This window comes from Symphalangus syndactylus, chromosome 5 (genome assembly GCF_028878055.3).
Source record: "Symphalangus syndactylus isolate Jambi chromosome 5, NHGRI_mSymSyn1-v2.1_pri, whole genome shotgun sequence".
Classification (NCBI taxonomy): domain Eukaryota; kingdom Metazoa; phylum Chordata; class Mammalia; order Primates; family Hylobatidae; genus Symphalangus; species Symphalangus syndactylus.
This window is the reverse complement of record NC_072427.2, coordinates 30,501,186-30,528,693: the sequence shown is the minus strand read 5'-3', so window position 1 is coordinate 30,528,693 and position 27,508 is coordinate 30,501,186. Positions and strand designations below refer to the sequence as shown.

The 27,508-nt window shown below is 54.4% G+C and overlaps 3 protein-coding genes across 35 annotated transcripts in view; 1 reads left to right on the top strand and 2 right to left on the bottom strand.

The window, feature by feature from the left end:
• Nucleotides 1-104: 104 nt before the first annotated feature.
• Nucleotides 105-8,230, top strand: NEIL1 (nei like DNA glycosylase 1). 19 transcript variants are annotated; one of them, XM_055277719.2, is made up of 11 exons: nt 586-1,107; nt 1,889-2,344; nt 4,306-4,381; nt 4,649-4,722; nt 5,117-5,236; nt 5,330-5,393; nt 5,608-5,707; nt 6,714-6,841; nt 7,229-7,256; nt 7,410-7,471; nt 7,604-7,841. In XM_055277719.2, exons 1-11 carry the CDS (start codon nt 806-808, stop codon nt 7,694-7,696), a joined length of 1,503 nt encoding a protein of 500 aa, XP_055133694.2. In that variant the 5' UTR covers nt 586-805; the 3' UTR covers nt 7,697-7,841. The 19 variants fall into 19 exon arrangements, with proteins under 19 accessions (XP_063494779.1, XP_063494781.1, XP_063494782.1 ...); XM_063638703.1 differs by having other exon boundaries at nt 587-1,107; nt 7,635-7,795; XM_063638698.1 differs by lacking the exon at nt 7,410-7,471 and adding an exon at nt 7,947-8,230 and having other exon boundaries at nt 596-1,107; nt 7,604-7,800.
• A 550-nt stretch (nt 8,231-8,780) lies between these two features.
• MAN2C1 (mannosidase alpha class 2C member 1) lies at nt 8,781-21,692 on the bottom strand. Of its 5 annotated transcripts, none has more exons than XM_055277706.2 (26): nt 21,485-21,692; nt 21,076-21,201; nt 20,533-20,656; nt 19,539-19,609; nt 17,501-17,678; nt 17,009-17,198; nt 15,632-15,738; nt 15,333-15,443; nt 14,844-14,936; nt 14,593-14,709; nt 14,275-14,370; nt 14,035-14,180; nt 13,554-13,677; nt 13,078-13,199; nt 12,891-12,976; nt 12,608-12,763; nt 12,316-12,413; nt 12,047-12,141; nt 11,692-11,796; nt 11,450-11,606; nt 11,189-11,332; nt 9,784-9,893; nt 9,597-9,676; nt 9,292-9,464; nt 9,101-9,210; nt 8,781-9,021 (listed from the first exon to the last, which is right to left on the bottom strand). In XM_055277706.2, exons 1-26 carry the CDS (start codon nt 21,583-21,585, stop codon nt 8,895-8,897), a joined length of 3,147 nt encoding a protein of 1,048 aa, XP_055133681.2. In that variant the 5' UTR covers nt 21,586-21,692; the 3' UTR covers nt 8,781-8,894. The 5 variants fall into 5 exon arrangements, with proteins under 5 accessions (XP_055133681.2, XP_055133683.2, XP_055133680.2 ...); XM_055277708.2 differs by having other exon boundaries at nt 9,292-9,371; XM_055277705.2 differs by having other exon boundaries at nt 9,292-9,440; nt 12,047-12,179; nt 12,316-12,426; nt 21,485-21,631.
• A 2,452-nt stretch (nt 21,693-24,144) lies between these two features.
• The window catches only part of SIN3A (SIN3 transcription regulator family member A), an 83,230-nt gene continuing 79,866 nt past the window's right edge, over nt 24,145-27,508 (bottom strand). For all 11 annotated transcript variants that reach the window (XM_055277698.2, XM_055277699.2, XM_055277704.2 and 8 more), the window contains one exon: nt 24,145-25,219. In XM_055277698.2, the coding sequence (XP_055133673.1) occupies nt 24,989-25,219 (231 nt within the window). In that variant the 3' untranslated portion in view covers nt 24,145-24,988. The remainder of the gene's footprint in view (nt 25,220-27,508) is intronic.

The window sequence follows — 27,508 nt, the reverse complement described above, 5'->3', positions numbered from 1 at the left end:
TCTTCACCTGCCAGCATTACCCGCAGCTACACTCCAGCCACACAGGACTTCTTTGAGTTCTTTCAGTGACCAATCTCTTTCCTCGCCTCAGGGCCTTTGCACCGGCGGTTCCTTCCGCCGGACGTGTCGAGTTTCCTTGTTTTTGCAGGCTGGCGCCTTGTGATTTCAGAGACTCTCCGCAACAGAACCATCTCAAGTGGGTCTACCTCCTCGCCTTTTTTTGTTGTTGTTGTTGCTTGGCTGCACTTCTGACCGGGCAGGCCGTGATGATGTTTGTTTATGAGTTAAGTCTGACTGTTCGTTGGTGCTTAAGATCCCCACCGGGTCCCTAGGGCCTGTGCGTACCGCGCACCTGTGCACGTCCTGCGCGCAGCTGCAGGCGACTCCGCTCTGGCTCGTCGCTGTTTCCTGCTGGGGGTGCCGACCCTGTCCCAGGCTAGCTGGGTGACTTCCCCCAACCGCAGAGACAGCGGCGACCCGGGGCCTCAGACCTGCCCCCGCATCCCGCCGGCGCCAGGCAGTGGGAAGTCAGGTTCCTCCGCCACCTCCCAGCCAGGTAACTGCCCCGAAGCCTGCCCCAAAGCCTGGAACCCCCCCAGCTCGGGGACCCCACCCCGAAGAGTCGCTACCACCTCCCTGAGGGACTACACCTCCCAGCCGCTCCCAGCGCGCTCCCGGGCACCGCCCGTCCTGGCGTTAACCCTTTAGTGGCTGCAGTGGCGATGAGCGGAAAGGACTGCGGGTTCCCGGGGAGGGGGCGTGCAGGATCGGGGTGCGGAGGGTGCGCTGTAGGGCTAAGGAGAGGATGGGCTTTGGGGCCCTGAAGAGGAGGGGAGTCAGGATTAACCGAGGACAGGGTCGCAGTGGGGGCATGGGGAGGATGGGCCCTAGAGCGCCGCTCCTCCCCAGAACTAGGATTTGGAGCCTCACGTTCTCCCGCAAAACGAGCCCTGTGGGTGCCAGGCCAGGGGCGGCGCCCAGGTGTGGAGGTGGCAAGGTACGGGCGTCTGCCTTCGCTAAGTGCCCCCTTCCACTTAAGGCACACCTTCGCCTCCGATTCCGAACCGCCCGGGGAGACAGGCAAGTGGCAAAGCGGGGAGGGCGAAGGTGAGGAGTCGATACCACCCACCCCAGGGACCAGGCGCTACCGCGGGCCCTTTCCCTCCCCCAGGCCCGGGGCCGGAGCTCGGGGAGCCCTTCCTAGTGCCCGCCGTCCTCCTGCGGAGCCATGGGGAGCGGCTCCAGCGCGTGGAGGCAGCCCCCCCGCCTCGTCCTGGCCCCTGCCCTGACCCGGGGGCGGCCGCGGGGATGTCCGGCCAGTGGGGCAGGCCCGGGGCTCGCTGCGGCCGAGCGGCCAGATCCAGGCGCGTCCTAAGTGGGTGGGGTGGGGGCGCAGGGAGGGGCGGCCACGCGACCCTAAGACCCTTTCAGATGGTGGGAGGGCCTGGAGAAAGATCGTGTGCGGAGGGGGTGCTCCCTCAGATGGGGGGTCAGGAAGTCTCCTTCAAGTGTCCAGGACAGAGGGACAGCAGGGGCCAAGACGGAGATGAGATCAGTGAGCGAGGGGAGCCCGGAAGAAGGCTGCAGCCGCGGCCCCGCAAGGGTTCGGACTTTCCTCTAAACGCGGCGGAAGCCCATGGAAGGAAGCGGTTAGCAGCAAGGCAGAGAGTCCTGCTGCCTCTGCAGCCCTAGCTCCCAGCGCCCTGGGCTTTCCAGGCACTTGTCCGGGTAGGGGATTGAGGGCCGTGGCGAGGCCCGCACTTCCCTGCCAGCCGCAGCTGGCCACATGCCCATCTGACCCTCCGAGTTCTCCTCTAAAAATGGGGCTGACAGCCCCTACCTCACAAAGTCCACACCGGGCTCAACCCGCTGCCTTCCTCCCCAACAGGACTCTGCCGCCCTCCCTCAGGATGCCTGAGGGCCCTGAGCTGCACCTGGCCAGCCAGTTTGTGAACGAGGCCTGCAGGGCGCTGGTGTTTGGCGGCTGCGTGGAGAAGTCCTCTGTCAGCCGCAACCCTGAAGTGCCCTTTGAGAGCAGTGCCTACCGCATCTCAGCTTCAGCCCGCGGCAAGGAGCTGCGCCTGATACTGAGCCCTCTGCCTGGGGCCCAGCCCCCACAGGAGCCGCTGGCCCTGGTCTTCCGCTTCGGCATGTCCGGCTCTTTTCAGCTGGTGCCCCGCGAGGAGCTGCCACGCCATGCGCACCTGCGCTTTTACACGGCCCCGCCTGGCCCCCGGCTCGCCCTGTGTTTCGTGGACATCCGCCGGTTCGGCCGCTGGGACCTTGGGGGAAAGTGGCAGCCGGGCCGCGGGCCCTGTGTCTTGCAGGAGTACCAGCAGTTCAGGTAGGGCCAGCACCAGGTGTGATGAACATAGTCGCGGGCTCCACACCTGGCTCTCTCAGTGCCTTCTTGGCCAACAAGGGGCGAGTCCCTGCCCCTTCTGGGCCTCAGTCCCCTCATCTGCAGATCAAGACAGTGTCCCTGTCCTGGGTCAGCTCCCTGAGCCAATGGACATGGAAACTCAAAACTAATTTGGGGCCGGGTGTGGTGGCTCACGTCTGTGATCCCAGCACTTTGGGAAGCCGAGGTGGGCAGATCATGAGGTCAGGAGTTCGAGACCAGCCTGGCCAGCATGGTGAAACCCTGTCTCTACTGAAAATACAAAAATTAGCCAGGCATGGTGGTACCTGCCTGTAACCCCAGCTACTCGGGAGGCTGAGGCAGGAAAAGCGCTTGAGCCGGTGAGGCGGGGGTTGCAGTGAGCTGAGACAGAACCACTCCACTCCAGCCCGGGCAACAGAGCACGACTCTGTCTCAAAAAATAATGATAATAATAACTGATGGGGGAGGAGAGAGGAGAGCCAAGAGGAGGATGGGTAGGCACTGTCCTGAGGACGTGTGGCCAGTTAGTGTCAGAGAAGCTGGGGCTCCCACCCACAATCCCACACCACCTCTCAGGGCTCCCAGGAGGCTGAGAAGGTGGAGGGGCTTTAATATGGTAAGTGAGGCTGAGCGGAATTGTTTCAAGGGGATGGGGAGGGGACTACCTCATGACATGGCTTCCGCCTTGGGCTTTGTGGTCTCCCACATCCGGCCTGCCCACTACTCTGTGTCCTGTGGTCTCCTCTGCGCCACTTCCCTGTCTGCAGGAGGACGTAACAGCCCCACTTGGGATGCGATGCAGGTCACCTCAGATGGCACAGTGTTGGCCACTTCCTTTCCTCTGAAGAGGAAACGTGTATGAGTCTCTGCCTCGTGCCAGGCCTTGTTCTAGGGGCTCGGGGTACAGCAGTGAACAAGATGAATGTGGTCCCTGCTCCCACAGAACTGATGTTCACATAGGATAGGGGAATGAGAAATGGACCCATGCCTTAGGAAAACCCAACAGGTGAAGGAGGTAGAGGATGACTTGGCCGAGGGTCAGGGTACATTAGCAATGGCCACTCTAGGGAGGTTTGAGCTGAGGCCTGACTGATGAGAAGGAGCCAGCCAGAGGAAGGCATTGGAACTGGCAAGAGTCACAAATGCAGAGGCCTGGAGTAGGCTTGACAAGTTCTCCCTTTCTGGGGGATGCTGTGCGTCCGTTGGCTCTTAGGAGACTTGGATACCTGTGGGATGGGTTGGAGATGTCTCTGGTGCCTTAGAAGAAAGTTCACTCCTGGCCTTCCCATGTGTGAACCCCAAGCACATCCCCAGGGAAACATCTGTCTTTGGTACTGGATTCCTCCCACCTCAGCCTTCCTGGGGAGTCACGCCACAAGTTAACTCTGCCAGCTGGCTCTGAAGTTTCTCTCAGACCGCGAGCATTTGGGCTGTTTGCTTAGTCCTCCAGCTGGGGCGTGTGGCAATTGGCTTCCCTCAGGGATCAGGGCACCTCCCAGGCTACCCTTGTACCTTCACCCCAGAACTCTGTCTTCTGGCCCACTCATCACACCCATTAGTCAGTCTTGCCATGACCCTATTCCGCAAAGAAACAAGATGCACATCCTCTTCACAGTGAGGAGGGGAGACCCATGACCCTTGGAGGGGGGTTGGGGGCTTCTAGGGCCCTCATTGGTACTCCACATATCTCCTGCACAGAGCCAGACAATATCCAGGATCTTGAGAAGAATGGACCCTACCAATGGCAAACCCACATATAGTCTCTAACCCACCACAAATGCTATACAGGGAGCTCCAGACTGCAAACACACTTGAGGTCCTGTGGCCACACTGTTCTCATGTCCTGAGGAGTCTGAGGTGATAAACCCACAACCTCATCTACAACCTCACGTTGCCTTTTTTTTTTTTTTCTTTTGAGACAGGGTCTCGCTTTGTTGCCCAGGCTGGAGTACAGTGGCGCCATCACAGCTCATTGCAGCCTCAACCTCCAGGGCTCAGGTGATTCTCTCACCTCAACCTCCTGAGTAGCTGGAACCACAGGAGTGCATCACTAAGCCCCTGGCTACTTTTTAAGTTTTTGGTAGAGATGGGGTCTTCCTTGTTGCCCAGGCTGGTCTCCTGGGCTGAAGTGATCCTCCTGCTTCATCTTCCCAGAATGCTGGGATTACAGGTGTAGAGCCACCACACCAGCCTCTTGTTACTTTAGATCAGTATTTTTCACCTTTCACAATGAATTTATTTTTAATTTTGTTTTTATTTTTTGAGATGGAGTCTCGCTCTGTGGCCCAGGCTGGAGTGCAATGCTGCGATCTCAACTCACTGCAACCTCCACCTCCCAGGTTCCAGAGATTCTGCTGCTTCAGGCCTCCCAAGTAGCTGGGATTACAGGCACCCACCACCATGCCTTGCTAATTTTGAATTTTTAGTAGAGACAGGGTTTCACCATGTTGGCCAGGCTGGTCTCGACCTCCTGACCTCAAGTGATTTGCCCGCCTCGGCCTCCCAAAGTCCTGAGATTACAGGCGTGAGCCACTGCACCCGGTAGTCCTTTCACAATGAATTTAAATCCCTTGATGTTCCCATTTAACAGATAGGAAAACTGGGGCAGGGAGAAGAGGAACTGGAACTCCCAGTTTCCTTCCCCTTGCACCCAGAAACAGGTTCTCTGAGCCCCTCTCCCCATCCCATGGAGGGTGGGGATGGGTCTTACACACCCAGACTGTGTCCCTCCAGGGAGAATGTGCTACGAAACCTAGCAGACAAGGCCTTTGACCGGCCCATCTGCGAGGCCCTCCTGGACCAGAGGTTCTTCAATGGCATTGGCAACTATCTGCGGGCAGAGATCCTGTACCGGTCAGCAAGCAGGCATGGGCATGGGGACTGGGGTGGGCCAGGTGTGCCCACATTCCCCACTGCCTAGCATGGCTTCCCCTGCCCCCACTACAGGCTGAAGATCCCCCCCTTTGAGAAGGCCCGCTCAGTCCTGGAGGCCCTGCAGCAGCGCAGGCCGGTGAGCCCAGAGAGGGATGGAGCACACGTGCTGGCACACTGGTGTCCACATGGGCCGGCAAGGAGATGGGTGGGGTCAGGTGTCCCCAGCTTAGCTCAACAACGGGGGCAGGGAGGGGATGAACTGCCCAAGGTCTGGCCAAGCTCAGAGGGAAGGTCAGCTGCCTTTACATGGCCCCGCTGACAGACAGGTCCTGCCCCTGCCCCTTCCTCAGAGCCCGGAGCTGACCCTGAGTCAGAAGATCAGGACCAAGCTGCAGAATCCGGACCTGCTGGAGCTATGTCACTCAGTACCCAAGGAAGTGGTCCAGTTGGGTGAGGCCAAAGATGGCAGCAACCTCTGCTTCAGCAAATGATTGTGTAACCCTGGGGCACTTGTCCCTCTCTGGACCTGATTCACGGATTTGGAAGTTTGTAGCCGTAGTTGTTACTCCACAGACTAGGCCTCCTCACTTGTCAATAGTGTTTCCAGGCTGGGCGCAGCGGCTCATGCCTGTAATCCCAGCACTTTGGGAGGCCGAGTGGGGTGGATCACCTGAGGTCAGGAGTTCGAGACCATCCTGGCCAACATGGTGAAACCTCATCTCTACTAAAAATACAAAAAATTAGCCAGGTATGGTGGCGGGCACCTGTAATCTCAGCTACTCGGGAGGATGAGGCAGGAAAATCACTTAAACCCAGGAGGTGGAGGTTGCAGTTGAGCTGAGATGTGCCATTGCACTCCAGCCTAGGCAACAAGAGCAAAACTCCATCTCAAAAAAAAAAAAAAAAGGGTTTCCTCCAAGCTGCCCATGAGGCAGGCAGGACAAGGATTCTTTTATATATTTACACACACACGCACATATATATTTTTGTTAGAGATAGGCTCTTGCCATGTTGCCTGGACTAGCCTCAAACTGGGCTCAAGTGATCCTCCCACATCTGCCTCTAAGTAGCTAGGACTACAGGCTCACACCACCACACCAGGCTAATTGTTAAAAATTTTTTTTGTAGAGACAGGGTCTCCCTATGTTGCCCAGGCTGGTATTGAACTCCTGGCCCCTAGGGATCCTCCCACCTAAGCTTCCCAAAGTGTCGGGATTACAGGTGTGGCCACTGCACAGGGCCAGGACAAGGATTCTTAATCCCACTCCAGGATGGGAAACCCATGGCCGAGTGGGAAGAAACCAGCTGAGGTCACATCACCAGAGGAGGGAGAGTGTGGCCCCTGACTCAGTCCATCAGCTTGTGTAGCTGAGGTCTGGGCCAGGTCTAACCAGGCTCCCCACTCCTCCCAATCTGAGCCTGCCCTCTGATCTCTGCCTGTTCCTCTGTCCCACAGGGGGCAAAGGCTACGGGTCAGAGAGCGGGGAGGAGGACTTTGCCGCCTTTCGAGCCTGGCTGCGCTGCTATGGCATGCCAGGCATGAGCTCCCTGCAGGACCGGCATGGCCGTACCATCTGGTTCCAGGTTGGGCCCTACTGTTCACACAGGCAAACAGAGACCCCAGGAGGCTGATGGGTGGAAACATGGGGTCACAAGAACTGGGGTGGTGATGTTCAGGGTCTGTCTAGACCCTCCAAGGACCACACTGTTCCTGAGGGTCACATCCCTCCCCTCCCTTGCATCCCAGGGTTGCAGCTAGTGGAAGTAGCCCAAGGCAGGTAGCCCAAGTGGAAGTAGCCAAGGGCAGAGCAGCTTTGCTGATGTGGACTCAAACATGGGGGATGTCCTAGAGGCTTCCTAGGGGAGAAGCTACACTGATCTGGATGGGTGTGTGTAAGTCCTGCCTCTCCAAGGAATACTGCCCCTGTGCCAACCCAGGCTGATTCCTGAATTATCCCCATCCCATTTTAGGGGGATCCTGGACCCTTGGCACCCAAAGGTAAGCTACTCCTAATGTAATAGGCTAAGAGAGCAGAAAGGACTTTACGCCTGCAAGGGCTACAGCACCCTTCTCCACCCTATCCCCCTGCAACCCTGGGGGTCACCCCTGGGCAGGATAGGACCCTCCAACTCCAACACCAGTGTCCTGCAGGGCGCAAGTCCCGCAAAAAGAAATCCAAGGCCACAGAGCCAAGTCCTGAGGACAGAGTGGAGGTATGGCTGCCTGCTCCTGCCTCCTCCTCCCCTGCACTCTCCAGCCCTGGCTGCCCCTCCCAAGCAGCTGCCTTACCCTAAGAGGGTGGGGGGAGTGGTGGGCCCTAACCAACCTCTGAACTGCTCTCTCAGCCCCTCAGGGACCCGTGTCTCCTCCATCCAGGACCCTTCGCCTCCAAGCAAGGCCCCTTCCAGGACATGAAGGGCAAAGAGAGACCTTCCTAAGAGGACTGCAACCCAGCGGCCTGAGGGGACCAGCCTCCAGCAGGACCCAGAAGCTCCCACAGTGCCCAAGAAGGGGAGGAGGAAGGGGCGACAGGCAGCCTCTGGTGGGCTTTGCTCATCACTCCCAGAAACTGGCTCTACAGGAGAGGATGGGATGGTGGCCTAGGAGCGCATGTACAAAGGTGGGAGAGAGGCTGCCACAGCAGCCCCTGGGAGTCTGAGCTGACCATCTTGCCTGTTCTTCCCCCAGGCCATCGCAGACCCCGGAAGGTCAAGGCTGACACCCCATCCTTGGAACCGGAGGAGACCTCAGCCTCTTAGCAGGAGGGTCTCCTTGCCTGCACTCACCCTTTATTATTGTCTTGCCCTGAATCTGGGGGTCTGAATTCTTGGGAGCAGGCAATATCTGAAGGTGCAAACAGGCCCTACAGCTGTTCCCTACACAACTCTCATGTTTTTAATTGTACCCCATCTTCCACATCTTTAAAGCTCATGTGAAAAATGCTGCATTTTTAATAAACTGATAAATTTGAACTTCTTGGCCCCTCTTGGTCTGAGATGGCAAGGTAGGAAGGGCCTGCTGCCCGGTCCTGGTGACAGAAGGCCCAGCTCCTCACAAGGCAAAATGAGCCCCATCCCAGTCAAGTCTCTGGCTCTATCAGAGGACAGTCTGCCTCTGCAAGGACAGCCCCTCAGAGGTGGTACAAAGACCCTGGCCCCAGGCAGCCCAGGAGCCATAGCTCCTCCAGTCCAGATTCTCCAGGGTCCAGGGCTGCCCCCTCATCCTGGCAGGAGCCAGGCAAAACCCACCCTTCGGCCCCTCCCCAGCCCCAGGCCCAGGCCCTTTGCCTACTGGCACAGGGGAGGGGCTTCTCAACTCATGGTCTCTTCATTGGCTTTTGGTGGCTCGAGGTCCCCAATCTCTCTTGTGGGGGCTGCAACCCAGACCCTGCACACACAGGTACCTTAGGATCTTGCCCCTACCCACCAAATACCTGGCAAACCATCCCACCCCAGACCTCTCACCCCCACCTCAAGCCTGAGGATGGGCCCTAAGGGGACCGAGCAGCAGCTACCAGCAGGGTTCCTGATCCAAGGATTTATTCCGCAAGAAGAGACTGATCCCTGCTTTAGGCTGGGGAAACAGAAATTAGGAGTCCCCAGAACCTTCCACAAACAAAACCCCAGCCCCAGGGACTCAGTGTGGTGGAGGCTGAAGCACGAGCAACAGGGACAGCACTTGGAAGGGAGAAAAGGTGAGCTTCAGGCGGTTGTCCCGAAGGGTCAAGTGGCCAGCAGGGTCTGGTCGCTCCAAGAGATCACAGCTGGAGAACAGGAGGGGGGCCATGAAGGCTCTGCGAGGGCGAGACTCGATCCCCGCCCCCATCCCGCACCGCCACTCACAGGATGGCCTCCTGAACCGGCAGCGACAAGTGCAGCCAGCAGTCCACGTGGCTGCCGTGGGCCTCATACAGCCTCAGGACCAGCGAGTGGCGTTGGGGGCCGCTCTCCGCCTGCAGAGGAACACGGCTGGTGGGCGGGGCCGAGGGCGGGCCCAGTTCGGAACCCCGCCCCCAGTACGTCCCACCCCTTGCCTGCTTGACGGTCTCCAATACGACAGCGGGTGAAGACACGGAAAAGGCACTCCAGGCGGTGGCGGGCGCTGGGCTGGGGGCTGGCAGAGCCAACAGGGGGAAGTTTAGGCTGTAGGCAGCTTGGATAACGCCAGCATCCTGGAAAGAGCCTGGGGTACGACCAGGAAACAATGCTGGTGGAGAATGGGGGCTACCCTCCCCTGTCCCTAGAAGGGGCAGGGAGCCAGGTTGCTGGGGTTTGGGCTCAGAGAAGGGCAGAGAGGTGTCTAGGGCTGCAGGAAGGCCCCACCGTCCCCAGCACTCACCCTTGTGCGGCATCAGCGCGTAGGTGAACTCGTGGCGCCCTGTGTCAGCAGTAGCGTCCGGGGCTTTAGGCGCCCGCAAGCTGGGGTGAGGAGGGCGGGTAGGGGCCAGGCTGAAGCTGGTGGAGTTGTGGTCAGGAAGACCCATTTCCCCATGCCAGCTCCCAGGCCTGGTGGGTACCCCACTTACAGCGAGAGGCTGAGGATGCTGCCTCGCACTGACGCGCCATACTTGCAGTCGTTGAGCAGGGCCAGCCCGAAGCCGTGTTCTGACAGATCCATCCAGCGATGGGCCCACACCTGGAAGGCAGATCCAAGACCCACTTGGTGGCCCTGTGCCCCTCTTTGTGCTCCCAGACTCCAGAGCTCCTGTCACTAGGCCGAGCACAAGCTCTAGAACCACACAACTGAACTCCAGCTCTCACTGTACGGGTCCCTGGGCATGCCACCCAACCTGCCTAAGCCTCAGTTTCCTTATCTGTGAAATGGGAATAAATAATAATACTCACCCCATCGAATGATCATGAGTATCAAATTAAATGTAAAACTTTTTTTCACACAGGATCTCAGTCTGTCACCCAGGCTGGAGTGCAGTGGCTTGATCTCAGCTCACTGCAACCTCCACCTCCCAGATTCAAGTGATTCTCCTGCCTCAGCCTCCTGAGTAGCTGGGATAACAGGACATGTGCCACCACGCCCGGCTTCTTTTTTTTTGAGATGGAGTCTCACTCTGTTGCCAGGCTGGAGTGTAGTGGCACAATCTCAGCTCACTGCAACCTCCGCCTAAAGGGTTCAAGGGATTCTCCTGCCTCAGCCTCCCGAGTAGCTGGGACCACAGGCGCGTGCCACCACACCCAGCTAATTTTTTTGTATTTTTAATAGAGACAGAGCTTCACCATGTTGTCTAGGATGGTCTCGATTTCTTGACCTCGTGATCCGCCCGCCTCAGCCTTCCAAAGTGCTGGGATTATAGGCCTGAGCCACTGCACTCGGCCAATTTTTGTATTTTTTTTTTTTTTTTTTTTTGAGACAGAGTCTCGCTCTGTCGCCCAGGCTGGTGTGCAGTGGCACGATCTCGGCTCACTGCAAGCTCTGCCTCCCAGATTCACGCCATTCTCCTGCCTCAGCCTCCCAAGTAGCTGGGACTACAGGCACAGGCGCCCACCACCACGCCCGGCTAATTTTTTGTATTTTTAGTAGAGACGGGGTTTCATCGTGTTAGCCAGGATGGTCTCGATCTCTTGACCTCATGATCCGCCCACCTCGGCCTCCCAAACTGCTGGGATTACAGGCGTGAGTCACCGTGCCCGGCCCAATTTTTGTATTTTTAGTAGAGATGGGGTTTCACCATGTTGGGTAGGCTGGTCTTGAACTCCTGACCTCAGGTGATCCACCCACCTCAGCCTCCCAAAGTGCTGGGATTACAGGCGTGAGCCACCATGCCTGGCCAATGTAAAGCATTTAGTGCAATGGCTGGCACACATGTTAGGAAGCAGCAAATGTTGATTATCCTCTTCCTCCCTAGCCTGTTACACACAAGCAGTCTCCCCAGCCAGGGAGGAGTCCAAGGCTACCCCCACCCTGCCATGTCAGACCTCAAATCGAGCCCAGTCCCAAGAGGTATTGTAGTGGGTAGGTCGCTGCAGGTGCCCAAACTGGATCTCATAGGTGGCCTGGGAACTCCGCACGCGGGCAGGGAACTCCACCTTCAGGAACTTGTGGGCCTCATGCCAGTGTACCTGGGAGCAGGAAGGAGGGTGGGAGTCAGGGAATGAAGAGACACACCAAGGCCTGGGGCTGGCCCCTCCTTACCAAGCACACCTGGGGGAAACAGCCACCCCCTACCCCCGCGCTACCTCGGTGTGGAAGCGGACATAGGGGCAGCCAATGTCCAGCACGACCTCCTGGCTAAGCCGACTGTTGGGGCTGATCTGTAGCAAGAACCAGGCACTGCCCCGCAGGCCGCCCTCGGTGCCCACTGCCAGGGTCCCTGCCTGGCCCAGCACAGGCTTCCTATGGGACAGGGTTGGACATACTGATCCAGAGCAGCCTGTGTTCCCACCACGTCCACCATCCCCACATGCTGCCCAGCCCATACCGTGTCTCCAGGTGGTAGTCCATGACGTCCCATGCATCCCAGTACAAGGGGACATCATCAAATAGCACAAACTGGTTCCCCACGGCGCCCTCAGCAATGGCCTCCCTGGAAGGACATGGGATTGATGTTGTACAAACAACTGACCTCGCTCTCTCCAGCTGCTCTTGGTGGGGTAGGGTGGAGTGAGTAGACCCAGAAGACAGGGGACTACTGCCCAGCCTGCCCTGCTCCATGTGTGGGTTCCAGCCCAGAGCCACCGATGGGCTGCTGTGGGCAGTGTTGTGGCCAGGGGAGAGAGGAAATGGGCTGGGGTCTACTTGCCAGGCACTGGGAAAGGGCAGTGAGGAGTTGGCACCTGCCAGAGGCCACCAGGACCAAGGACGTCAGGCGGCCAGTTGGGTCCAGCTTCACTCGGATGATGCCATTGTCCAGAGTCACGGAGCCGTCAGTCTTTGTGGGAGGAGGCCTTGAGGCTGAGTCTGTAGGGGCTTCCCACACCAAAAGTCTTCCCACCCCAACCCCAGCCCCGCCTCACCACTTGCTCCAGGCAGGGGAGTTCAGGACCCTCAGTTGTTAGAAAGTATCCCAGCACAGCTCCTGCCCCTCAGGACATGCAGGACTCACCTCTTGCACTACGAACACAGGCTGCTGGGGCAGCAGGGGCTGCAGCGAGGTGGGGGGAGGAACAGGAGCATAGCCCATGCTGGGCACTGTCACCAGGGCTGGGGGTAAGGCCTGGGCATCAGTGTAGCCTTCCTGACCTTTCAGGAAGCTTGTGCAGGTGGGGATGGGGTGGTGGAAGATGTGCTACTACTCTCCAGTTAGGGGCACCCAGATCCCTAGGGGTATCCCAGGCCTGATCTGTCTGGCCTCCATCCTTCCTGCTGCAGTAGCAACCCTTCCCCTCAGCTTGTACCTAGGCTGTGGGCCCCGCCTGGTTTGGGCAGGGCCATCACTTCGGTCCGCTTCCAGGGCAGCGTGTTGATGATGAGGAGGCCCTCGGGACCTGGCTCCCCAGCACACAGGGCTGCGGCTGCGGCACTGAGCAGTGTATTGCCATGGGAACGGATGTCTGAGGAAAGACTGGCTGGTCATAGGTGGGCAACAGGTCTAGAATGAGCCCATGGGTATCCCACAGGGGACACTCCGGGTTCAGCCCTGGGGTTGGAGAGAGCAGGCAGGACTATTGTGAGCCAAACCTTCATAGTGGCACATGGCTTCCTCTGCCACCATCTGGATGCAGCTTCCAGTCACCACATCATGGAACTGGTTCAGAAGCAGGAGCCTGCAGGGGCCAAGGGCAGGGATGGGAAGGCTGGGAGAGGCAGGCACGGAGGTATCTGCAGTGAGTAGTCAGGTGGGTGGCAGGGGCAGAACTGGGCTGACCTCCAGAGGTGCTGCAGCTGGGCTGCTGGGTATAGGAACTGGGCACTGCGGGCCAGGGCCAGGCTACTGAGCAGCTCCACGTCGTGCAGGATCCGCTCACATTCCCGGTTCCCCTTCTTGATCTGAGCCCAGGATGGGAAGATTAGTCTGGAGCCTGCTTAGGTGTCCCAGGACACCTTCCAAAGCCCTCCCTTGCTCAGAATCCCTGAGGACTCCCCAAGGGCCTCATGGAGAAGGCCTCTGGTGGGTGACCTGCCTTAAATGCCTTCCCTCTTCTCTCTGCAGCCCAAACCCCTCTTTCTTCAGGGGTTTCTGCCTCCTTCAAGCTTTCTTGACCAACCCAGGTCTTGAACTTCTCTCCTCCAAACTTCTCTTCCCCTGGATCTGGCCTGGGCTCTGTCCCCTACTGCCTTCTCTGACCCTCTGCAGGATCAAGGGCACACCCTCCCTCCACGGCCCTGCAACCTCCCCCTGACCTGGGCATGGGTGGTGTATGTGCCATTGTGCAGCTCCAAGAAGAGCTCCCCAACCCACGTGCACAGCTGCTCTGAGTCACTCTCCAGCGCTGAGAAGAGCTGTCTTGGAGAAGATAGCTGCACCCTGAGGAGACCACAAGCCTAGGTCTCCCAGCCTTGGAGACCACATGGCTCACCCTTCTTCCACACCAGAGCAAAAGATCCAGCTCCTACAGAGAGGAGCCACTCCAGAAAGCTCCCCATTCACACATTGCCAACCCTGGACGCCCTAGGAGAGCCTCTCTCTCTGGTGGGCTGGAGTCCTTACCAGCTTCAGCTTTTCCCCCACCCACCCCCAGGGTGGAAGTTTGGAGGAACCCGTGGTCTAGGATTGGGACAGGACAAGGTCCAGAGGAGGGGTTGGGCCCAATGTCTGAGGGAAGGCAGGGCTCATGGCAAGGGCCCAGGGTGGGGCTAAAGGAGAGCCAAGGCCCGGCCTGACCTGGGCAGCCCATCCGTATTGCTCAGGCGCTTCAGGCGGTCCAGCATGGTCTGGGTGGGGCCACCACCCCCATCCCCAAAGCCGAAGAGGAAGGCACTGTGGTTGGCCCGCCCCTTGTCCCGGTTGTTGGCCACGGTCTTCAGCACCTAGACAGGTGAGGGCAGGCCAGCACGGATCAGCCTGGGACAAGCCAGCCCTCTCCAGCCTGCCCCTACCCCACCACCCTAGGTGACCCCTCACCTCCTCCACGCTGCCCTGCATCCCATAGGAGTCGCCAGGTGGAAAGTGGACCAGTACACGGGAGCCATCCAGCCCCTCCCAGAAGAATGTATGGTGCTACCAGCAGGGAAACAGAGGCAGGGCAGAGAGGCCAGAGTCAGGGCTGAGGCATAACCAGGCCTTCCAGACTTGGTCCTGCCCCTGCCTGCTATGTGACCCTGGCAGAGGCAGAATGAGGGTTTGTTGGTCTGTCTAGGACCCCATGATAAGGGGGAGAGGCAAATGGGCCAGGCAAGACTGAGGCCCACTCTGACCCTGACCCCCCTGGGGCCTGCTTACTGGGAAGGAGTTCACCAAATTCCAGCTCAATTTCTGGGTGAGAAAGCGCCTGATGCCACAGCCGTGCATGATCTGGGGGAGCTGTGCTGAGTAGCCAAAGGTGTCCGGCAGCCAAAACTGCAGAGAAAGAGGATCCTGGAGTGCAGGAACCAGAGCTCCAGGCAGACTCACCCCAGCCTCAGCCCCTCAGCACTCCAAGTTGAGCACTAGCCCCACTTGCCCACAGCCTGGTGTAGCAGCTCTCAGCCTACCTCGGAGCACATCTTCCCAAACTCCTGCAGAAAGAAGTTCTGGCCCTGCAAAAACTGCCTCACCATGGCCTCTCCACTGGGCAGGTTCCCATCCTGGCAGTGAAGGAAGTGGGAGGCAGCCCAGGTCAGTGCTGGACAGGGAGCAGGCAGGCGCTCAGGCCAACCCAATCCCTGCAGCAGAAGCCAAGGCTGCTCAAACATGGGAGTTACAGCCAGAACTCAGGAAGGACCCCTGTCCTTCAGGCCTGACTATCCATCTGCCTGAGGGGGTGCCTAGGACTAGGCCATGCAACTTGTCACAGCACTGGAGGCTCTCCTCCCCCTTGAAGTCCCAGGCCTTGAGATCCCAGGGACTAATGAGCCAGCCCTGCCACACAGCGGGGATGAGTGGCCTGCGGAAACTCACTGGCAAAGCCGGGAGGGCTGGGGCTACCTGAGGGAAGGCTGTTGTCATATGGTTCAAGGCTGAGGAGTGCCCAGTGCACTTACCATCTCTACCCAGGTGCCCCCCACAGGCACAAACTGCCCACGGCATGCAAACTCCTGGAGGCGGGAGTACAGGCCAGGGTAGCGGCTCTTCACCCACTCCAGCTGCTGCGCCTGTGGGCAGGTTGAAGGGAGCTGGGACCAGAGTGACAAGGGCCCCACCCAGGACTGAGCATATGGGACTCAGTGGGTGGCTGAGGGTGAGGAGCAGCCCTGCCCCCAGGCCCGGGAAGGCTTCAGGGCCTGTGGAGCTCCAGGGAGGGCCACGTGCCTCCCTTCCCCCTCAAAGCTGTCCCTCTGACCTGGGAGCAAGCAAAGATGAACTCAGGGTTCCGCTCCATGAGCTGCAGGGCGGTCACCCAGCTCCGGGCACATTTCCTCACAGTCTCTTTGAAGGGCCAAAGCCAGGCTATACAGAGTGGGGTGGAGGATGGAGGGAGCAGCAAGGCTGACCAGGCCCGGGCTGGGACCCCAGAGGGTCACCTAGCCCCCCTCCCATCCCAGGCCCTTCACCCTGGAAAGCCCTGTGGTGTCCCTCCTAAGCGGTCACTTCACTTCACTCCAGCGAGGTGGGAGGAGGGGCTGGGGAAAGGTGGCAGCAGTGCTATGAGGCCAATTATACAGGTCAGGAAATGGAGACTCCAGGCCCCAGAATAGCCTCAGTCCTCTTGGGGAATTAGACATCCCCTAGAGGATCCTACAAGAAGTAGCAGGGACTACCCTGCCCCTGCACACGCTTGATGTATACCTGGGAACAGAGGCATGGCTCCCAGGATGGAGCCAGCTGTCCTACCAGAGGTTGCTACAGCCTCTCCTGACTCCCAGGCTGCAGTTCCTTCCTTACCAGCCCAGAACCTCTCACACCTTACCCTACATCTTGGCACAGCAGAGAAAGCCCTTGTTCTGTGATCACAAAACTTCAGCTGCATCAGAATCAATACCTTCAGGAGCTTGTTAAAAATGTGGATTTCCCGTAAAACTCAGACACTGCAAACTTGTCCAGGAAGCCTCTCTGGAATCCCCCAACCCAGCTGGAATAAGTACCTCTCCTGTGCTCTCCAGTGCCCCAGACTCCCCACCATTGTGACACCAACTCTGCCTGCTGAATCTGTCTCTGTAATCCTACCCTCAATATCTAACATGGGCCCCATGAGGCATCGGATTTTGTTGAAAGAATAAATGCGGCTGGGCACAGTGGTTCATGCCTGTAATCCCAGCACTTTGGAAGGCCAAGGCAGGCAGATCACCTGAGGTCAGGAGTTCGAGACCAGCCTGGCCAACGTGGTGAAACCCCATCTCTACTAAAAATACAAAAATTAACCAGGCGTTGTGGTGGGTGACTGTAATCCCAGCTACTCAGGAGGCTGAGGCAGGCGAATCGCTTGAACCCGGGAGGCAGAGGTTGCAGTGAGCCGAGATCACGCCATTGCACTCCACCCTGGGTGACAAGAGTGAGACTCCGTCTCAAAAAAAAAAAAAAAAGGAAAAAAAATAATAAGTGAATCCAAAGCAAGCAGAGCCCACAGTCCAGCCCCCCCCGGCCCCATTTTACAGATGGGGAAAACGCAGGTCCAAGAGGGGCAAGAACTTGCTGAGCATCACATAGTGCTTCTAGGGCACATCCAGGTCTTCAAGAGCACTCCTGCTTCCCTAGCCAGCCCAACCAGCTGCTGTCCTACCTGTATCAATGTGGCAGTGCCCTGTGGCATGAATGGTGTGTTGGCTTTCACCTCCATGTTGGCCAAAGAACCTGGAGGCCAGGGCCTGGGCCACTGGGAAGGTCTCGGGCTGGGCAGGGTCACACACGTTCACCATCTGATTGGCTGTGTACAGGGCCTGGAAGCTGCGCTGGTTGTCCTTCCCAAGGCCCTGCAGCAGGGTTCTGCCCCTTAATCCCCTTTTCAAGCACAGCTTCCAGACCTAGGCCCCACTGATCTCCTCAGGGCTCTCAGCAGAGCTCCCCTGACCCCCAGCCCTTTTTCCCTACTGGTCCCCCTGCTCAGCACCGTCTCCTTCCTCCCCTTCACATAGGAAAATTCTCTCAACCCTCAAGCAGGTGGAAACCCTCGTCCTACTCTGGATTCCCAGAGTCCCATTTATCTGACCCAAAGAACAACCTTCTTGGAGCAGGGCTCTAGAGGGTAGCAGGGGGTACAGGGGGTGTTAAGTACCTTGGCTATGCCCAGCAGCAGCTCCAGATCCACCAGGAGCATGTGGACATCCCGGTGGAACACAGCTAGCTCAGCCCGGCTCAGCTGGAACATCTTCTCAGGGTCAGGGGCTGCGATCATGCTTCCCTTCCCGGCCCCCAGGAGCCCACTGCAGGCTACTTCCACATAGAGAGTGAGGCTACAAACATGGGGAGACAGCCTCAGGCTAAGAAGGGACTGGCACAGCACTCTGGGGACTTGGGGAGGGGGCACCCAGGAGGCATCCAGCTGAGCCCAGCCTGTCTGCTTCCAGGATCCACTACCCAGAGGATCCCACAGTGTGACAAGAGTGCATGTGGGAGGGTTGTGGTACAAACACCAGATGGATCCCATGTCCTGCTGTCAGAGAGAATAAGTAGCAAAGTTTGGAACCATGTAAAGTACACTGCTGTTTAGTCTTATATTTCCAAAGTTGTCTTTGCAAAGCACTGCCTTGGTCTTAGAACCCTCTTTGCATATTAAAAGCATGTTCAGATCTCTCAGGCTCGAACTTTAGACCCAAGATCTAAAACCAACATGGGCAGGCCATTCATTGGAGAACATGCTGGGCTGTGGTGATGCCATACTTAGGCTTCAGGGAGCAAACACGACTTCCTTAGGGAGGCCTTCCTGACTCCACTTCCCCGCTAAGTCTAGAGCAAATTCCTCAGTGGAGTACCCAGGATTTTCTTCCTGAGCTGTCAGTTTTGTAATTATATGAGTGGATCTGTCTCCCTTTGTCGGCAAGGACTATTTTATTCACCACCATACTCCCAGTGTCTGGAAGCATCTGAAACAGTGTTCAATCAATATAAAATACATTAATAATGTCTAAGAAGTGTTTTTAATGGTGTCATAAAATGTCCATGTTATAACATGGAATGTAAGAAGTCAGGATACAATCTTGACTAGTAAAAACTATACCGGGATGAGCCGGGCATGGTGGCTCATGCCTGTAATCCCAGCATTTTGGGAGACTCAGGCAGGTGGATTGCCTGAGGTCAGGAGTTTGAGACCAGCCTGGCCAATAGAGTCAAACCCCTTCTCTACTAAAAATACAAAAAATTAGCTGGGCATGGTGGCGGGCACCTGTAATCTCAGCTACTCGGGAGGCTGAGGCAGGAGAATTGCTTGAACCTGGGAGGCGGAGGTCGCAGTGAGCCGAGATCGTGCCATTGCACTCCAGCCTGGGTAACAAAAGCGAAACTCTGTCTCAAAGAAAAAAAACAAAAAACCTCCCCCAAAAAACTATGCTGGAAAGATACACCAAGAACATGAATACTGGGCCGGGTGCAGTGGCTCACGCCTGTAATTCCAGCATTTTGGGAAGCTGAGACGGGCAGATTACCTGAGGTCAAGAATTTGTGAGTAGCCTGGCCAACACGGTGAAACCCTTTCTCTACAAAAAATAAGAAAAAAAAAAGCTGGACGTGGTGGCACACACCTGTAATCCCTGCTACTCACGAAGCTGAGGCACGAGAATCGCTTGAACCTGGGAGGCAGAAGTTGCAGTGAGCCGAGATCGTGCCACTGTACTCCAGCCTCGGCAACAGAGGGAGACTTCATCTCAAAAAAAAAAAAAAAAAAAAAAAAAAAAATGAATGCTGAGATGTTAATAATGTTCATCTCTATTCTAGGGAGTGGAATAACGGTAGTTATTTACTTCTTTGTGCTTTCCTGTATTTATCACAGGCAAACATTGCTATTATTTTTGAGACAAGGTCTCACTCTGTTGCCCAGGCTGTAGTGCAGTGGTGTGATCATGGCTCACTGCAGCCTCGGCCTCCTGGGCTCAGGTGATCCTCCCACTCAGCCTCCCAGTGTAGTGTGGGTCACTGCACCCAGCCCATTATTTTCATGGTTAGGAAAAAATCATGCTTTTAAAAGCAAACAATGAGATGTGAGGATGATTGTGCTGGAGCAGAGGGGTGCTTATGAGATCACTCTGGGCCTCAGCTCCTACTTGCTCACTGGTACTCCCTCCCTGACAGCACTGGTCAACCAGGGTACAGGGACTCACCTTCGGGGGTCTCTTTCCCCCAGCCTGTCAGTCAGGACATAGCTGGTCTTCTCACCCTCTTTGGTTAAACCCTAGTAGGGAGGGGAGTGAGAGAGACAAGGCTTGAGGCTTTTGGACAGTTCAGGTAAAGTGTAAGCCATGGGGAGTCAGGCCTCTCCATCTGGTTCCCAGCTCTGGGTCCTCTCTCCCAAGCAGGGCCAAGATTGGCCAATCAGGGACCCTTGGCAGTAGATGCCCCAACTCCCATGGCAGCCAGCACCATGACCATCAAATAGCCTGTTTACCAATGGCAAAGCCATAGTCTTATGGGAAGGGCCCTGGGAAGGGGTTAGGCAGCCTGAGTGTGGATTCTGGTGGCCTCTGCACCCCTAAATAAATACCTGAAAAGAAACTCCGTGAAGTCAGGGGCAGGTTTGCCTCATTCCCTGCTACACCCTAGTGCTTAAGGGTATGGCCCAGAATGGACACCAGGAGATATTTGCTGAGCCAGTGAAGGGAGGGAGGGATGGTCTCTGCCTTCTTGTAGCCAGGAAGAACAGTCTTAACCCCAGATTGAGAGTCAGTCCAATTTGAAATGGAAGCTGTGTGAACCTGAGTGAGTCAACTAACCTCTACACATCTGTTTCTTAATTTGTAAATGGGTATAAAGACCTACTAGATAGGAGTATAAGGACTAAACCTGATAAGGGTGGAGCATGAATAAGACACTTAACAGTGGTTATAGCTGGGGAATGGGGTGGGTGATAGGGAGAGATCCATTACTTTACCTAGAACTGTTTGAAATGTTTTCCTATAAGTTTGTATTATATACAATAAAAACTAAGGACCAATTGCACAGATGCCCAAGTGGCAACTTCCCTAGTCCTGAAATCCTGATACCACCCTGTGGGCAGAGCAACTCAGCTGTGGCTACTCAAGAGTCCACAGGAGAAAGGCTGTAGTCATTTCAGGGCTGAAATGTGGCCATACCTGGCCCTAGGGCAGGGTTCCTCACCTGGACAGGTTCTCCATCACGCCACACCAGACCTTCTCCATCACTTTCCCAGCAAAGGTGAACTTCCTGGCCCACCCATGCCTCTGGGATGGTCAGCTCCACCCGGAACCAGCAGGTCCACCATCTGCAAGAGAGCTGTTGTGATTGGCCTAGAGGTAGAAGCCCTATCCTGATATCCTTCCTTAGATAAAGTGTCGGCAGGGGCTTGAAACTCTCCAAGCATCTGCAGTGTCACAAGGTACTCAGCTTTGAGTCACAAGAAAGGAGCAACAAGGTGAGAAGCAAGATGAGGGAAACAGGCAGAGGCATCAAAGGTTCGTGATCCCTAGGGTGCCCTTCCTAAGGGATGTCCAGAGGCGGCTACGTGGGAATGAAAACCATCCCCTGAAGACTCAGGCACCAGGGAGCTGTTCCCAGCAGAGGGTGCTGCTCGATCCCACGTAGTTGTCTAGGGCAGAGGGCAGACAACGAAGGTGTGGCTGGGAACTGGGTTGGAACTTCCCTTAGGCCCGTGGCCCCGCCCACCCGCTGGGCGTTACCTACGTGGGTCCGAAGCTGTCGCCGACCTGCGCCGGGCGGAAGTCCCGCTGGACTGCCTCCTGGTAGGGAAGTCTCTCCGGCGTCAGGAAGCTGGAGAGCGCAGCCACAGGGCAGCTGGCCCCAAAAAGCCTGCGTGGGACGGGCCGATGGGCACATGCTGGAGGCCGCCCCGTTTCCGCCTGGGGGCCAGCTGGCCGGTGGGGCCGCACTTTCCCTGGATCCTCCACCAAGAGGGCTGCCTGGCCGCTCCGCGGCGCAGTCCATTCCCTACCCCCTCCTCCCCGGCCCCTGCCCTGCCCGCGGCGGGCACTTCGTCCCGCGGCCCGGGTGGCTGCAGCTTGGGTTTCTCCCCGGAAGGAAAGCCTGAGGCGCACGGATGCGGTCGGCCGGCTGCGGGGACCAGGGGCCACACCTGCCGCGGAGGTTACAGTCAGTAAAGTAGAGCGGTGACACGAACTTCTCCACTCGCTCCAGCGTGGTGAGCCAGTGCTTCAAGGCCGGCGCAGCCGCCATCGCCGGGCTCTCGCTCTTTCCGGAAGGCCCCTGGCGCTACCGTTCCGCTCCACGGCAGGAAACCAAAGGTTCCGGCGTCCAGAGGGCACCTCCCAGTCCCGGGCAGCTTTTCTTGGAACACCGGCGGCTCTCGGAAGCCCAGCTGCTGTCTGAACTTTGAGCCAAGTTGGAAGCTAGAAACTGTTTTTGAGGCTCCCCTATGTTGTCCGAGATAGTGGGCCGCAGGGAAAATCTCTAAATAAAATGGGAAATTTGACGATTAGAACTCTCGAAAGTCTCGGGGCAGAGACTTAGGCCATTCGGCAAGACGGGCGGGAGCCTCGGCTGCTGCAGACCCAGCCTCAGAAGCAGCAACCGGGAGACCTCTGGCTCTAGCTGTCGGTGAACACGGAAAGTGGTGTTTGCTTAACGTGGGAGAGCCAGACTACCTGGAATAGGTGTTTTCATACCGGACGGAGATAAGGGTGTTAATGAGCAGGGAGGTAGAGCTTTACGCCCAAGTTACTACGACTTACTCGATTACACGCTTTACTGAATGTATATTGCTAACTCTTGCACGTCACCAGAAACTGGAGTTTGAAGTGGCAAACAGTCATGGCATTGACGATCCCAATAGAAAAATGTGTTTCACCATACAGGATTGTAGAGTCCAGGGAAGCCATAATACCAGAAACAGACCTCCAGTTTCATTCTCATCCCTAGTACTCCACTGACAGCTTTATTTTTTTCTCCTGGGGTTGCCAAGAGAGTCTTTTGTCTATAAAACCATTAGGAACAAAAAAATACGCAAGATTAGCCCTGATATTTTAATGGAAATACTGACCAAGTTTACAACATTTCAAATGCAGATCACACGGAAAGGTGACTAAGTACAGAATAACAAATATGATTTAAAATAAAGATAACCTGCTGCTGCATGTAATACAGAGGTTGGGTTTAGAGCTTGGAGCTCAGATGTCAGACAGCAGGAGGAATAAAAATGCTACTTGTGAAAACCCAGGCTGTAGGTAAAACTTACTCTTCTGTTGGTTGCACTGGTGGGTTGGGACTTTCTCCTGAACTGGCCTTGAAATCTTATCCTGACCTGCAGGCAAGTGCTCTGGACAAAACACTGTGCAGGGGCAGCAACAGCTGGGGCTGACCCTGATCACACCTCACCAATTTCCCCTATGGTTCCAGGTCAACATGACCTTCTTGAGGGAACACAGGGGGATAGGTGAATTATTTGAGAAAACCTCAAAATCTTTCCCCTAAATCAGTACACATGACCACTGCCAAGTCAGACACTGCCCCAGCTTTGCCCTAAAATCTCATCCCACAAAGCTCTTTTTGGCACCCTACGCTTTGGCTCACAGTCTCCTCTCCCGAATACAAAAAAAGCCTAAAATCAGGCCAGCTCTGGTGGCTCACACCTGTAATCTCAGCACTTTGGGAGGCTAAGGTGGGAGGACAGCTTGAGGCCAGGAGTTTGAGACCAACCTGGGCAGCATAGCAAGACCCTATCTCTACAAAAAGTTAAAAAATTAGCTGGGTGTGGTGGCATGCAGCTACTCAGGAGGCTGAGGTGGCAGGATTGCTTGAGCCTGGGAGGTCAAGCCTGCAGTGAGCTATGATCGTGCCACTGCACTCCAGTGTGGGTCATAAAGTGAGACTTTGTCTTTAAACAATAAAAGCCTAAAATCAGAGACGTCTACCATGTGTTTTGGAAATCCAAGAGCCAAAAATTTTTTTTCTTTTTGGTGGTGGTGGTGATTTTTAACTAAAAAGCAAACATAAAACACACAAAACATCGCTGGTTACAACTAAGACTTGCGTAATGGTTGCTGAAGAAAAATCCACCAGAGTACTGGGAGGGGCTCAGTTGGCCTTTGTTCAGAAAGTCCAGGTTAACCACATAGAAAAATCCTAATCATTCATGTTTAAATGTCTGCTAGTTTAAATTTATGTAATTATAAAAATAGGTATCCCATTTCAAATTCTCTCCCTCCCAACTCCATTTATAAGATATACCACATGCTTATACACACTTTTTTTCAAACACTGGTTTGGTATTTAAGTTGCTCACCCCCATCCATCACCAATGTTAATAAGAAAAAATATATAGAAATACAAACTACATAGCTTGACAACTTACCCAAATATAAAATATTTTCAGATATTTGAACAAGGGAAAAAAAACATGTACTAAAAGACTTAAGTATTCTAAGATTTTGGAATATTTTGATTTGGGACAAGTAACAAGTATTTAAAGCAAAATCCTGTTTCTACCCTGGATAAGGAACTGAAGTCAAAATCCCTGCTTCACAGTATTTTCTGATGAGGACAAGGGACGTGGGTTCAGAGTTTATTCCTTAAGTAAGAACCAAGCTTTATTTATTTACAAAAAAAAAAAAAAAAAAAAAAAAAAAAAAGGGCAAAGGGGAAGACAAGTTTTACACAAAAGTACTACAATGGTAACTCCCTTTGGTAAAAAGTGTAATAAATGTCTTGTACATCTGTTCATAGGTACTAAATCTGAAGCCACATAGTACTATGGTACACAAGAAGCTAGAGCAGTTATGCTAGCACATCAAAGCATATTTCTTTTAATAAAAAATTGACAGTATGTACATTATGTACAAAAAAAACAAGTTAAAATTGTGTGTGTGTACGTGTGTGTGTCAGAGAGTAAAGCTGGTGGATGGCACTAGGGTAGACTAGTAAAGAGGCAGATACAAAACAGTTCCACGGGAGCTAAAAAGGACGACTGATTTGAACTCGTTGAGGTTGAGAACCAGAGGAGAGAAAAGGGTAGGCAGCAAGGGAATCGTCAGGAATAAAATCCACAAGATGATCAATCCCAAAGCCAAACTGCAGGTCCCAGATAAAACCTAATGGGTGATCTTAGATGTGCTCAAGTGACCAGAAAAAAAAATCAAATCCAGTTTTTTTTTCCTTTTGTGGGGAGGGAAGAGGAGCAGTGACCATGATAGTTCCAATACATCTGAGTATTAAGTCCTTCCCCAGTCTGTTTTGTAAATGCATCTCCATCCAGTCAAAGTGTGAACAGCATCCGGTTCCCTCATTGAAAGTTAGGCCACAGGAGACTCCAGTCTTAGCTCTGCTGGTGTGTGCAAGCAAACTGCATGTCTTTGCTTGCATGGACTTCCTTCCCCTCCAGGGCAGGCTATACCCAAAACCCTTTGGGAAAAGTTCCAGCTTCAGCTTTGTAAGGTATTCATGTTCCTAACAGGTAGCCCACTTGGTGCCAGGCTGCACCAGCCACACACAGGTCAGGTGGCCATGTCCCAGAGAGGCCCAGTGAGGCTTGAAAGGCATCTTCCTTGTTTCTTCAGTGTGTGAGTGCATAGGCCCACACACACCCCCCACACACTACCCCAAGTTATCTGCTCTGGCTTTGCAGTTAAGGGGCTTTGAATACTGTGCCGTATTTGACACGATACTTGTTAATGCTCACAAAATGCAGGGTCTCTGTATCACAGGTGGTGGTACAGGGCACCAGGCCCTCCAGCCCCTCACCCATGAGCCACTTGCTGGTCTCTGCTGCCATTTCACGGGGCACATGCTCCTTGGTCCATTTATCTACCCAGGCCTGGAATCTCTGATGTAGACGCTTGCTTACACGCTCATGGGACTGCAAAACAGACAGAAAATTTTTTATTAAATGAAGCAGAACCAAAAAAGAGCCCTTCAAATATAAAGCCTAATTTTCTTCTAAAGGAGCAAAGGAAAGATGTGGGCTCAAGTCTTAGATACTACTGTTTTTTTCTTAAAAAAAAAAAAAAAGGATTCTCTGTTTAAAGAGAAGTTAAAGAGGTAAGAACATAGAACATGTGAGGGCATGAAAATCCATAAAGCCTCCAAAGAAATGCGAACACAGACTCTGGGCTGAAAAAGCTCACTGTTCTCAATTTTAGCATGCTTTAGTATAACCTAGGGAATGTGTTAAAAAATACACATTTCTGACCAGGTGCAGTGATTCATGCCTGTAATCCTAGTACTCTGGGAGGCTGAGGCAGGCAGTTCGCTTGAGCTCAGGAGTTTGAGACCAGCCTGGGCAACATGGCAAAACCCCATCTCTACAAAAATACAAATATTAACCGGGCATGGTGGCACACACCTGTAGTCCCAGCTACTCGGTAGGCTGAAGTGGGAGGACTGCTTGAGCCGGGAGGTGGAGGTTGCATTGAGCACCACCGCACCCCAGCCTAGATGACAGAGCCAAACCGTCTCCAAAAAAAAACAAAACAAAAAAACAAACAAAAAAAAAACCAAAAACCCCCAAAACCCACGTTCCCTTGGTTTTACCAATGTGCATTTTAAACCAGCAATCCAGCTGATTCTAATGTATCCTGGGTGGGACCCAGTGAGTCACTGATCACTTCTATCAGCATGGAGATCCACCTCTAAGCCAGACAGTGCAAAGCAAACGGCTTAAAACCCACTCTCCCTCCACTGTGTTACCCCACCCTGGCAAACAGAGTCCAGGCTTGGCAGATGTTCAGAGGGGGGTTCTGTTCCCACCAACACATCCAGTAAAAATTTATTGGTGTCCACATGCAAGGAGATACTAGAAGAGATACAAAGACAAAACTGGTGTTGCCCGGTGTCCCAAATAATGTGAATCAGAGACAGGCAGACACACAACACATAGCAAAAAAAAATTAGCCAGGTGTGGTGGTGCACGCCTGTAATCTCAGCTACTTGGGAGGCTGAGGCAAGAGAATCTCTTGAACACGGGAGGCGGAGGATGCAGTGAGCTGAAATCATGCCACTGCACTTCCCTCAGTGCCATGAGAGAAGTAGAGCAGACTCTTGAACGACACGGCTTTGAATGGCGCAGGGCCACTGATAGGCAAGTTTTCTTCCACCTCTGCCAACCCTGAGACAGCAAAACCAACCCCTCCCCTTCCTCCTCCCTCTTCAGCCTACTCAACAAGATGAGAATAAGGACCCTTTATGATGAGCCACATCCATTTAATGAAAAGTAAATGTATCTTCTCTTGCTTATGACTTAACATTTTCTTTTCTCTAATTTACTTTATTGTAAGAATATACAGTATAGGCTGGGCACAGTGGCTCACGCCTGTAATCCCAGCACTTTAGGAGGCTGAAATGGGTGGGTTGTTTGAACCCTTGAGTTTGAGACCAGCCCTGGGCAACATAAGGAGACGCCGTGTCTATTTTCATTAAAAAAAAAAAAAAAAAAAGAATGAAAGAAAAAAAGAATGCAGTATATATAATACATACAACATACAAAATATGTTGATCAACTGTTTATCAGTAAGCCTTCCAGTCAATAGTAGACTATCAGTAGTTCCATTTTGGGGGAGTCAAAAATTATACACAGATTTGACTGTGCAGGGGCCAGTGCCCCAAACCCCTTGTCGTTCAAGGGTTAATTATACATTAAACTGTTTGCTCAACATCTCCCACTTGAAAGTTTTGTAGTCCTTTCAAACTTAAAACAGCGCTTCATCTGTCTCCCAAACCTCATAACCCTTTCCTATTAACAGGTGAGCCCCTAAAATCTCCACTTAAGCAAAACAAAAACCAAAAAACCCCAAAACTAATCAGACACCATCCTTGATGTACTTCTTTTGCTTACCCCCGCATTTGATCCAACACCATCTCTTGTCAATTAAATATCTAAATTATATCTACATCTGGGCATGGTGGCTCACGCCTGTAATCCCAGTACTTTGGGAGGCTGAGGGGGGTGGATCACTTGAGGTCAGGGGTTCGAGACCAGCCTGGCCAACATGGTGAAACCCCATCTCTACTAAAAACAAAAAATCAGCCAGGCGTGGTTTGAGACAGAGCGAAACTCTGTCTCAAAAATAAATACATAAAATCTACAATGTAATTCTTTCAATTCCACTGGCACCCTAGTAGTATGGGTGGCCCCCACATCTCATTTGGA

What these genes read in the sequence shown, in the direction of transcription:
- NEIL1 (XM_055277715.2), top strand. Translation starts at nt 806, where the DNA reads ATGGGCTTTGGGGCCCTGAAGAGGAGGGGAGTCAGGATTAACCGAGGA. An exon ending in CAAGGAAGTGGTCCAGTTGG is followed by an intron (nt 5,708 to 6,713) that starts GTGAGGCCAAAG and finishes TCTGTCCCACAG; the next exon opens with GGGGCAAAGGCTACGGGTCA. An exon ending in GCCGTACCATCTGGTTCCAG is followed by an intron (nt 6,842 to 7,409) that starts GTTGGGCCCTAC and finishes AGTGTCCTGCAG; the next exon opens with GGCGCAAGTCCCGCAAAAAG.
- MAN2C1 (XM_055277705.2), bottom strand. Translation starts at nt 21,585, where the DNA reads ATGGCGGCTGCGCCGGCCTTGAAGCACTGGCTCACCACGCTGGAGCGA. An exon ending in GGGGAAAGAGACCCCCGAAG is followed by an intron (nt 17,679 to 19,538) that starts GTGAGTCCCTGT and finishes CCATGTTTGTAG; the next exon opens with CCTCACTCTCTATGTGGAAG. An exon ending in CATACACCACCCATGCCCAG is followed by an intron (nt 13,200 to 13,553) that starts GTCAGGGGGAGG and finishes TCCTGGGCTCAG; the next exon opens with ATCAAGAAGGGGAACCGGGA.